At 48.9% G+C, this 12,200-nt stretch overlaps 1 protein-coding gene across 1 annotated transcript in view; it reads right to left on the bottom strand.

The window, feature by feature from the left end:
- Positions 1-12,200, bottom strand: part of PTN (pleiotrophin) — a 67,673-nt gene that overhangs the window by 43,108 nt on the left and 12,365 nt on the right. Inside the window, exons 3-4 of the mRNA XM_019515442.1 lie at positions 10,028-10,201; positions 8,200-8,361 (exon numbers count right to left, since the gene is read on the bottom strand). Of these exons, the coding sequence (XP_019370987.1) occupies positions 8,200-8,361; positions 10,028-10,201 (336 nt within the window). The remainder of the gene's footprint in view (positions 1-8,199; positions 8,362-10,027; positions 10,202-12,200) is intronic.

The raw sequence follows: 12,200 nt of genomic DNA, 5'->3' as shown, positions 1-12,200 counted from the left end.
ACCCCTACTGGATATGCGCCAGAACAATTTTCTCAAAAAGCTTGCCCAGAATCGAGGTAAGACTAACTGGCCTATAGTTTCCTGGGTCCTTCTTCCTCCCTTTTTTGAAGATGGGAACCACACTGGCCCTCTTCCAGTCCTCTGGCACCACACCAGAGCACCACAAGTGCTCGTAAAGCCGTGCCAGGGGTCCTGCAATGACCTCAACCAATTCCCTCAGGACTCTAGGGTGGAGATCATCCAAACCAGCTGATTTGAATACATCCAGTCCCTCCAGAAGTTCCCTGACTAGTTCCTCACTAATCCTTGCCCTAGGTGCACCTCCCCTGGGATCCAAGGGGGGCCCAGAGGGGGGGTAAACTCCATGCAAGTCGCTGCGACAGGCACTGGTTCCCATTGCAGTGATGTGCGGGGAAAGGATCATCCACCTGTCTGCTCTGTCTAGTGCCCCGGTGGTGGACACAGGGCAGACAGGATCAACTGGCATCTCCCCACACTCCTTTCCCCTCTCCCCTCTCTCCCTGCCGCTGTGCCAGCCAGTGTAAACAGCCATGGTGGGGGGCTGAGGCCAGGTCAACACCCCAACCCCCTTCCTCCCCGCAACACCTCACCACAGCTCCTTAAGTGGCCCTCCTGTCCAAATACTTGCCCACTGCTGCATTATTCCCTGTGCCACTGATTATTATAATGCTAATTTTATGTATGATATGGCACTCAACCTAAAATACTCTGTTCAGTTCAGGTCAGTACACATCAACAATAGCAGAAAATTTAGGCAAGTGTAACAAGTTATATTAGTCATGATAAAATCTCATATGAATAAAGGCTGATAAGACAGTGACTGTTTAGTTTAGTTTAGGAAAAAGATAAAATGGGACAGCTAAACTTACACAAAATGAGTGATTGTATAAAGTAGAATGGGGACTTCTATTCACCTTGTCTTGTAACAACAAAATGAAAGGAAATCCAATGTAATGGAGAAGCTACAAATCCAAGTTAAATGAAGAGAAAAGGGTTTTTTTCCACTGAAAACTGAAATGAATTGGGAAATCCATGGAAAGAGACATGAAACCAGTTTTGGCTGCAGCACAATTGCGTATTTTAGTGAAATACTTTTTGTTGCAAAGTTCCTAACCAAGCTTTAACCAGTAAATATTAAAAATGCAAAAAGTACACAAGCGTTTGGGATGAATTATAAATCCTCAAGCTTTAAAGCCACGTTTTCAGAATGGGTAAGAGAAAAATCTTCTGATGGGGCAGTTTATCCTGTATTTGTGTTATGCAGATTTTCGTGCACTTTTCTCTGACACATTTGGCATTGGCCACTGTCAGAGACAAGTATTGGAAAAAGACTACCTACTCCAAGATAGATCCAATATTACTGTCTCTGATGGTATGGTTGCTTGATATTGGCTTGATTTGAAATTGAGCCCAAATTATTATCTGCCTACTTGTCTGTCTGCTTTTAAAAGGCATAGTATTCTGCACTCTATTTCCAGCAATCAATTATCATTTGCTTAGTTTGTTTCCTTCCTCCAGCAGTTGGAAATGTAATCAGAGCTTTCTCTCCTGCTACTAGACAACAGTGATGCTGCTCTTGAAATATATACCAATCAGAAGCATAATAATAGGTGAAAAGATTAATCTGATCCTCATGATGAGAACATCTCAGATACCAGATGGCCACTACATTAGCTGCTGTCTTTGATCGCTGGAAAAGCCACATCCAACCTATGATTCTGCTGTTCACCAGCACTTAGGTCTACATGTTGGTGCAAAGTTTCCCCAGGCACCATACTGCCCCAGAACAAATTTGTTATTTACAGACAACACATCTGTGGTCTCTTCTCCAAAAGCCTTAAGTCACTCCTATGAGCTCTGGGTGAAAAAAGTAAACAATCCTTGAAAGCTGGATCTGTCCACAATCTATTCAAAGCAGGGTGTATCTACACAAGACTTTTTAGTGTGCAGGAACATAGTTAAGTATGCAGTAAGCGTGTGAACCTACACATGCACATGCTTACTGTCCAATACACTTTGCTACAAATGAGTAAATTTGCAAGGTACTGCATTGTAAATCTGTGAGGTACTGCGCAGTAATACATGTGTAGACGCCAGCCAGGAGCAAATTTACTCCCAGTCAGCCCTGCCATAGGGAGCCAGCCTCACAGGAACCCCAGGGCCCTGCAGCTGGGAACCTCTCCTGCCCCAGGGCTGGGCTGGCTCTATGCCACCCAGAACCCCAGGCCCTTAATAGCCTGCAGGCATTTAGAGCTCTGGGGTACATGTACAGGAAGCCTGGGGCAACTGCTGGCAGTTTCTGCTCCCCCCTGTACAGGGCACAGGCCACCTGTGGCAGCCTGCATGTACCCCAGCACCACTGCTTGGCACTGCAGTGCTGTATGGCTGCACCATCCAGGCTTGCCAGCACCCAGGCCCAGCTGCAGGCAACTCCTGGAAACTGGGGCCAGCCCCAGCTTCCTGCAGCCAACCCGCAGCCTGCACGTGCTGTGGGGCATCACCTCACCATGCAGCTGTTAGTCCTGTGCTGTGTCCCTGAGCTAGGTGCTGCAGGCAACTGCCCATGCCCAGCAGCACAGGGACAGCCATACGGAGGCCCAGAGAGCCGGTGTAGGAGGCCTAATGGCATCATCACCCAAGCCACACACCACCACCTGGCCCAAAACTGGTTGCAGAGGAGACTGGAGACTTCATGGTGCTGTGGGGCAAGGCAGAGGCAGAGTGGCAGTTCCGGCGGTGTGGGTGCTCCAATGTGCACACGTATGAAGGACCGTCAGGTCGGATGCGGGAGCTCGGGCACAGCCAGCCAGCGCAGCAGTGCCGCATGAAGGTCAAGGCCTTGGAGGCACAGTGGGTTACGATCACCAGCTACTACTATCATTTGGGGGGTGCCCACAAGTCTATGCCTTTTATGCGGCAGCTAACTGACATCCTTATGCCCCAGGACCCAAGCCACAGACATGCTGTGTACTCCAGCATGGGTGACCTGCCCAAGTCCCTGCCCTGGCCTGGCACCTGTGGAGATGTGTCACTGGGTGAGGGGTCCTCAGGCCTCCCACAGCCTGCGCCACCGAGCTCCCTGTCCCCAGCCTCCACCAGCAGCTCGGGGAGCCCAGGTCAGCATTTACCCCAACAGCTGCACAACCTCAGCACTAGCCACAAGAAGCAGCCAGCCATGTCACCACCAGCTGCCAGCAGCACCAACTCCTCTCCAAGGTGGCAAGCCCTGCCCAGGCACCCACAAGCCATGCCACACTGCCCAGGAAGTCTGCCAGGAACTGCATGCCATCACTAACCAGGACTAATCAGTGCCACTGGACACACCAGTCCCACCCCCATGGTAAGTCCCGCACTGGGGGGAGGGCCCAGCTCTCAGCCCCAGCTCTGAGCCCCAGCCCCTGCCTGCGCTTCCCACCTGGCTGTGCTTCCCTGGTCCCCAGGCTTCCCCCCACAGCATGCAGGGAGGCAGAAGACAGTGCAAAACTATTGAGCAGCCCATGCCTCCACAGCTGGTTGGGTACGGGTCTTTCACATGCCAAGGAATGCATTAATGCCAGCGGCGATGTCCCCCTCAGCTGCAGAGGGCAGGGATGTGTAGCACAACCACAGGTAGCCCTCCAGGTGGCAGCGGAGGTTGCGGGGCCACACGGGCTTGCCCACCACAAAGTTCAGGGTCCTTTGCCAGGTGTGCTTGGGGCACCATAGCCATCAGCAGCAGGGCATAGTGGGTTGGGCACCCCTCAGTCCACACAAACAGTAATTTGCAATGCACCCAGGACACATATAGCAGGGGCATGCTTGGGGTGCAGAGCAGCCATGGGAGGGAGGGGGTGCTGGATCCGGGATGCCTCTCTGGAGAGGCCCCCTGTGGGGAGGGCAGGGGTGAAGGCAACTCCACATCCCAGTCATTCCATAGCCCCACCGCCCGAAGCTCAGGTGCTATGGGCTTGGCAGCAGGGCAGGAGACAAGCTGGCCTGCAGGAAGAGAAGGGGAGGGAGGGGGGTCTAGAGCCACAGCAACAGGTGCTGCCAGAAGCCTGGCCTGGCCCAGCCTGGGAAAGGGGCATGGGAGGTAAGCTGCCTGCGGCCAGCATACAGCAGCCTACCGGCCCCTAGGGAGCAAGCAGTGACAGGAGGTTCAGCCAGCAGCCACCCTACCCAGCCAACTTACTGTGGTCCATGGACACTCGTGCATGAACAACCCCTGATCTGAGGCCAGGCAGCACATGGGATCCTAGTACAGAGTATTGTACCTCAGAGATGTTGCAAACTCCCACAAACAGCTTATTTCTCATGGCTCCGCAGGCCATCCAGCTGCACATGGGGGAGAGGCTGCAGCTGGGATATGGCCACAGCATAGCCACCACCTGGTGGTAGGCCAGGGCCCTGCAGATGTCCCAGCTCCACAGGAGGTGGACCCAAGATTGGACCCTCCTCCTGGACTGGCTGGTAATGGTCACAGAGGATGGGCTGGCAGCCACAAAGATGTGGTGGGCAGAGAACATCACCCACCAGGACAGGTGGCAGGAAAAGGACATCATCCACTAGGATAGTTGGCAGGCAGAGGACATTACCTGTAAGGATGTGCAGGACCAGGTAGACCGGGAATTCAGGGTGCAGCTCCTGGCCCTGGACCAGAAGAGCATGGAAGCCCTGCAGGAGCAGGATGCACTCATGGTCAGGGCAGTGGAGGCCAAAGAAGAGGACCACCAGGTGCTGGACACTGTCCTGGCCCTGGTGGTTGCTTTTGTGCTGCCCACTGCTCTGCCCCTGACCATAGCCCCATCTGCCCCCTCGCAGGCACGCCTAGCAGCAGGCCCCCATGTGGGCTTGGATGGAGGTCCAGCATTGCCTTCACCAGACCCTCCACCTGGACCCAGTATGATGCCAGAGCTGCCTGCAGTGGGGTCCGGGCCACATGTTGTTCCTGTCCACTGGCTGCTGAAGAAGGAGTTGCCCATGCTGGAGGACCAGCAGCTACCATCACCCCTGGGCAAGCCCCCTGCCCCCCAGGCTTGCCATGGCGTGCACACCGGCAGGGGGGAACAGCCAGAGGCAAGGGTGCTGGCCACCTGTCCCCAGACACCATCCCTATGTGCCCCCACCCCATGGCTGCCCACCCCAGGAGGGAACACACACGGGCCATGTTATATACAGTTTGCACAGGGAAGAGTGTGTTATATTGTTGGTGGGTGGGGTGGGTGGTGGAGGGGCCCTGTTGTTGGGGAGGGAGGGATGATGGGTCTGGTGTTGGGGAAGGAGGTGGGAGGAGGGTCTGTTTGTTGTGAGGGCAATAAAGTGTTTTCATGCGAGCTGACTGTGGTGAACATAGAGCTGGGGGTGGGTGGTAGGACAGGGGCAGGGTGATAGGACAGAGGTCCATGGGCAGCTGTCCAGGCAGGCTACAGCAGGGAGTGCAGGAGGAGGTGGTCAGCCAGTGCCTCTCACACCTGGTGCCCTGGCCCCCACTGGCAGGTGTGTGGCTCGCCTAAGGCCTTGGTGCTGGGTGCCCACTGGGGCCAGCAGAAACCTAGGGTGCTGGTCATCACTGCCAGGGGCAGGGGCTGGAGCAGCCATAGCACAGGGAGGCAGAGGCTGCAACGAGACAGCTGCCGTGTGCTAGTCCCGGCCTCTGCATGCTGCTCCTGGCCAGGTGGCTGCTGGCAGGTGTGGCCGGAGCCTCGAGCTCCCTCTGGTGGTGACAGGGGCCCACTGCAGGGCCACAGGAAGCAGAATCAGTTTGCTACTAGGAACAGCAAATCTTCTCCCACATCCCTGCACATATAGACACCACCCCAGGAGCATTTACTCTCGAGTAGTTTACTTACGAGTAAACTGCTCCTGGATCAAATGCATATGTAGACACACCTGCAATTGAGCAAAAGGCCTATGCTGTCCTTCTCCCCCCCATGAGGAATTAAGTAAGTCTCCACTGTAGCTGAAGACAAGGCTGGATCTGGACTTAATTAGGCACTGACATATAACTGAAAATCTCATTATGAAGAATGCATTGACTCTAGTACCCAGCATGTCATCAGCTCAGACTTCTGACTTGGTAAGTCAAAGGAGGTTCTGCCTAGATTCTGTGCACCCCTGTAATGCATTCTAATTTCTCACCCTAACTCCTGGGGACTGGGGTGGTGTGAGCACTAAGAAACATGGTTGACAGCCCAGAGACTGCAAGTTTAAGACCATAGCAGCAGCACTCACAATGTCGCCTGTCAGAGTCCAATGAATCTTCAAATTCTGCTAAATACCTTGTCATGAGGACATGAAAAAAGAAAGCCCCTAACTCGTCCCTTCACTTGCAATTCATTTTACAGGCATGCACACAAGAGAGTTCTCCTCACAAATCTAGTACTAGCAAGAGTTCTGTAGGATGGTCAACTATAGATTATAAAATGGAGAAGTTCCCTGTTGAAAAGAAATCACACAGATCACACACACGGGAGCACAGAAGTGCTGCACAAGAAGACACCATAAAGATCTCCAATGTAAATTTACTGGTTACTAAGCATTTACTGGTCACAAGCTTAAAAACTTTTTTTCCCCCCCTTCTAGCTGTATCCTTCCCACAAACTTCCTACACCACTCTGCTCATCTCACTGCCCCTTCTGAGAGTCACTAGTAGGAAATAGTGACAAAGTACAGGAACAACAGGGCAGCAGCCAAGTGGAGGCAGGCATGGCGGAGGCCTCCTGGTGATGCACAATGTAACTTAATACAATAAAAGTCTCTCAAATACCATTATGGTCTGAAAAGAAAAAGAAACAAAACAAAGCAAAAATAACACCAGCTTAATGGGTTGGCATCCTATATGTATTCCTTTACCATAATGACCTTTTGGCTTCACCTAACCTCAATACAAATTCCAGAATCAGAACTTGCGTATTAATTCTGTGGATGCTGTACAAGGTGGACTAGTTCCAACTATACTTACTAGAAAGCTGCAGGTCCCCAGCTAGGGATGTATATGCAGGTGCATACACACATGCTCACTCACACACGCACGCTGCCTAAAAACCAAGTGGGCATGTCTCATCTTATACATAAGGAGAAAACCAACTGCAAGTATCCCATGGACCATAAGTGAACCATTGACCACAGTCCATGGGAAACCTGTCACTTTAATTGTATATAATATTTTTTACATTTATTCAAGGAAAAGAAACAATGACAACCCTGGTATGTACTTAGCCTCAGCTGGTTTTCAGGATCTGATCCAGGGGCTATATTGCCTATGGTCTTTATGAAGGACAGAAAGCGTGTTGTCTAAGATGCCATGGTACATCAAGAGCCATGCAGCCTACATTCTATACAAAGGACACAAAACATATTGTCTGAGATGCAGTGGTACGTCAGACAGTACTATAAATTACCCTGTGTGCACAGCACCTGCTGCTACTGCTGAGAAGTTCATTAAAAAGCCTGACTGGTTAGAAAGAAAAGAAGTTTGTTCAGTATTGACCAAGACAGTCTGTGACATTTTGAAACTGAGATGCATTGGTTAGGTATATGGTCGTCTGTGTACTGGGAATTGCATTGTCGATCGCAGTTAAAAACGACACACAGAGTCCCTTCCTCCTCCCAACCATCCTTTCCCCAAATGGTTCTCTTAAATTTTCGACTAGGTGATCCAAAGGATCCACAATATTAATGAACTCTACAGTGTCGTTCTAGACATAGGATATCAGGAAAAGTCATCTCTCCCTAAAGCTTTACTTGAGAGCATAGTCCTACTTAAGGGAAACAAGATCCTTTTTAAGAAGTAATTATTAAGAAGTAAATAAAAATGAAGATATAAATAATATTTGTATTGTTACAATCATTGTTGCTTACTGCTACTGGTTTGCTCCTATCAGCGGGGGGGGGGGTTTCCCCTTGGTTGCTTTCTCTTGATGTGATGTGGTTGGCTGCAGCTCTCTGGGCATGGGAACTGTAGCTAACTTTTTAAATTTTTGTGACACCATGAAACCATTAACAACCTATTAGCAGTACCTGTTGAAAGGGACTCAGCCTGAGGCCCTTTAATATTTATCCTACTTCCTGTCTAGCAGGTCTCTAGCCTGCATGGTTCAGAGACATTGACTCCACAAGTAAGTTTCTATTAAACCTCTTAGGACATAAGTAATAACTGAATATAAATAGGCAGTGTCATTGGCAGCAAATGGGTTTTACCTTGAGGCTTGGGTTTGGTAAGTTTCCCACAGGGCTTTGAGATTGTAACAGTCTTCTGGCATTCAGCATTGTGAAGGGCTCTTTTTAGGTTCCCAGTTCGAGTCTTCAAAGCAGTATTCAAGTCGCATTCACCCCAGGCCTGGAACTGGTACTTACACTCTGCTGCAAAGAGGGAATGAGGACACAGCATCAAAGAATGACCGAACATGAGGAAAAAAGTGTTACCTATGTCTAGCCTCTGATAGGTATGACCAATACCTACAGCAGTTTAATCAAACAACCAAAAAAAAAGAGAGATCAGGAAATATTAAAGGGATGTATTTTACGGAATAATTGTGTAATGACCTAACTTGCAAAAGAGGTGACCAGATAGCCAAGGGACTTCAAGCTAATTTAGAAAAGGGCTTTGAACCCCCCATAAGAGTAGTGAGAACTAGTGATGATTTATAACTTAATCTGACCAGTCCCCAGGGTTAAGTACAGACATTTGGGGCATTAGGGAGAAGTTGCCTGATAGCAGGTAAATCGGGATGGGGAGGCTAGCCAGGGGGTTGCGGATCCAGCAGGCTGGACAGGATGAGAGGTCCACTGGGGGATGGGTGGGGAGGCATGGTCTGCAGGTGGGGTAGGGGGAGCAGGTACGATTCACAGGTAGGGTTGGAGGGGAGATGCAACCCATGAGGGGTAGAGGGACAGGTGCAACCCACAGGTGGGGTGAGGGAGCAGACATGACCTGCAGTTGGGGTGGGGACGGCAAACCTGACCCGTGAGTGGGGTGGTGTGGGAAAGAGGGGCCCTGTGGGTGGGGAAGGGGATCAGGATATGTATATCCAGGTTTATCTTAACTGAGTTCTGCATTTTTTGACCAATTTATGTGCATGTAAATTCTGTATAGTTACAGGTTTAGGCTGATTGCTGGTCACTGAGGCCAGGTCTGTAAGTGTAAGGTGGGCACCAGGACAAGCTAAATTTAAATTGGGTGGCCATTTTGAACCCAATTTAACTTCCCCAAATATCTGTACTTAGCCCATATGTTCATATGTCTATCTGAAATGGAATGACACATACCTCTTGAGTTTGTAAAACAAGGCCCAAAAAAACTATATGCACCAAATGTAGCACTAGACCTGAAACATCCAGAACCTCTGCACTTACAGCATTGCAGAATTTATTGTAATGCCATGGTCAAGTCACATCACATAAATTGCATAATAAAGAATAGTTGAGTCCACAGGGACAGTCCTGGTTAGCTTAGCTTATCTTCAGCCTTAGTCCTATAGCCTCTATTCATTCCTAGCTGAAGAAGCTGCAAATTTTAGACTCTGCCCCAGTGAAGAAGCTGCAACATTAAATAAGCAGATTATGGATACAGGCTCTAGGCTGTTATAGTTGTTAGGCTGACATGAATGAGGCTGCCTGGTGAACTTTTTGCCACTAGATTCCCTTTGCCCTGATTATGCTGCTTTATGATATCATAAATCAGGATTGAAAGAAATCCCCCCCTTATGAAATCTGCCTTCTCCTGCAGAGCACAGCTTGATGCAGCACTTCCTGACTTTATGGTAATTAGAACTGCTCAGGAACACCCCCTCCCCCACAAAAAATCCGTAAGATCTCCAGGTTGTAAGAGAGCCATTTATCTTTACAAAGGAAAAGAAAGTTTTCATTCTTTTTTTTTCAATCAGCTTTCATTGTACTGAATGTGAAGCACTCCAGGCAAAAAAAAAGCATTCGCACAGGCTCCCTGCCAAAGCTGAATTCACATGAGAGGGTCCCTTCACCCTCAAGTTAGAATGAAGTGAACTGCTCAGGACATAGTAAAACTTACCTCCAAACTGCTTCTTCCAATTGCAAGGGATCTTACACTTTTGGGTCTTCGTAGTCTGTTTGCATTCAGCTCCAGTCCGAGTGCCCTCACGGGTCCCCAGGCCACAGTCTCCACTGGTGGGCACACATGCACTCCACTGCCACTCTCCACAGTCAGACTTCTTAGCTTTCCTCTCTGGATGGAGCCAAAGACACAAACCAAAATAGGTGGATTGACCAGTGCCCAACCAAAATTTAAAAAGAACCTTTCCGTGTGTAGCAGCACACAACAGTCACAACTGTTAAATCAGACTTGCAATATAATGGCCTTAAAGAGATTAAACATGAAGCTCTCTTCACAAATCTCTGAAGAGTCCTGGGGGACGAACCTTCTATGAGGTTGACATAGCTCTGACCACAAATCAAGGGGGAACACCCAGACCTAGACAACCAGCAGGTGTGATACTATGAAGGACCTGTCTAAACTGCCTCTGCCACTGAGAAGCATACCCCAATCACTCATTCCCAGTCAGCACATGCCAAACCCTGAAAACGAAGCAACGTGATCATATTAAAGCTGTCCAGAGCATGTACCAGAAACACATACCTGATACAGAGCATGGCACTAAGGCACATGCTCAGGTGTGCTCCAAGCTGGACACACTGCCTCAGTTTTAGGATCTGGCACATGGGCAGAAGAATGGAATACAAGAGGTGTGTCTTTAGGCAGCGTTCCTGGACCTGGCACAGAGGCAGTGTACACAACCCTTTGTCAATCTGAAGCTGCCTTTTTCTTCAGAAAAGAGAACAGTCTGGGAGCCATCTGGGACTGGCGGATGTACTTTGTGCCTAAGTACACCCACAAAGGATGGCCTTCTGTTCCTTGTCGGCAACTGATGGAGTATCAACATTGTTATTAGACATTATACACCACATGGTCAGAAGCTTGTGCTTTAATGGAATTTTTCAAGAAGGATTTGAGTGACTCAGGGGGATTGGTAGTGGGATACAACCATTATACCTCATGTCTGAAGACACCCTGTCCCCAAACTTTGGAGGCAAAAAAATCCAACAAGGTAGCCATGGAAAGTCGTTCATATCCTGAATTTAAATCTGAGTTTGGTCACTCACTGATGACTGCACTGCTTCTAAAATGCTCTGAACCCAATCCAAACATCTCTAAAAACACTGGTTTTCTATAGTGTACACAGAAACACACAAAGAAGCTGGACTTCATTTCAAGTCATGTGATTCAGATAAGGGAAATTAACACTACTGACCATCTCAAGGCATTCAAATAAAAATCATGAAGCAGGTTCCTGAAATATCATGAACTGTTTTAAATACTATATACAGGGCATGTCTACGCTGACTGCACAACAGCCTGATACTGTGCAGTAGCATCACGTGGCAAGAAGCATGCTGCGACACTACTGCACAGCAGTATTAGGCTACTGTGCAGCAGCGTCACTTAAAAGGTGTGCACCAGCCCTACTGCACGGTAACTCTAGTTACTGTGCATTTATTTAGTATTTGCTTATAAAAGTACTAAATAAATGTGCAGTAACCACTGAGTAGTAGCATCTCATGTAGATACACCAAGAGAGTCCTTTTTTATTGCCTTTTGGTTTTTCAGGTTGGCAGGCACAAGGGATTTACAAGAAAAATTACAAATATTATGAAACTCATGATAAAAATCAGAGGAGTTATCAATATTGAGCTTGACATCCATGTCTAAGTTTTCCAGTTCAGGCCTGCTTCAATTTAAAGTAATGTCTGGATTCATCACTACTAGCTGTCTGTTTGTAAGCGCGCTATATGAATGAAAGACAGTCCAATACCTTATGGAATTCCACAACACATAAAAGGGATCTTTGTTGGTAGCACTTCCAAGAGGGAAAGTGACTAGTAGGCCTGTGTGAAGCAGCTAGTATTCGCTTCAGATTCGGATTCGGCCAGTTCGGGGGACAGTGATTTGATTTGGTGATTCAAATCACTGTCCTGAATCAATTCGGCTGTATCTGTTTTGGAGATTTGGCCACCGCCGAATCAGCCAAATCTCTGAATCAAATAGGCCCTATCCCCCACCTGCTCTCCCAGTCCCGTCAATGGCTGCCCTGCCCAGCCCCAGCATCCCAGCTCTTTAAAAAAATAAAATAAAAAAAGCCCTGCACTCACTGGCTGTTGCCAGGCGA

The sequence above is a fragment of the Gavialis gangeticus genome, unplaced genomic scaffold, assembly GCF_001723915.1.
Source record: "Gavialis gangeticus isolate Ggan-Ray unplaced genomic scaffold, GavGan_comp1, whole genome shotgun sequence".
Classification (NCBI taxonomy): Eukaryota; Metazoa; Chordata; order Crocodylia; family Gavialidae; genus Gavialis; species Gavialis gangeticus.
This window is presented reverse-complemented; position numbering and strand designations above follow the sequence as displayed.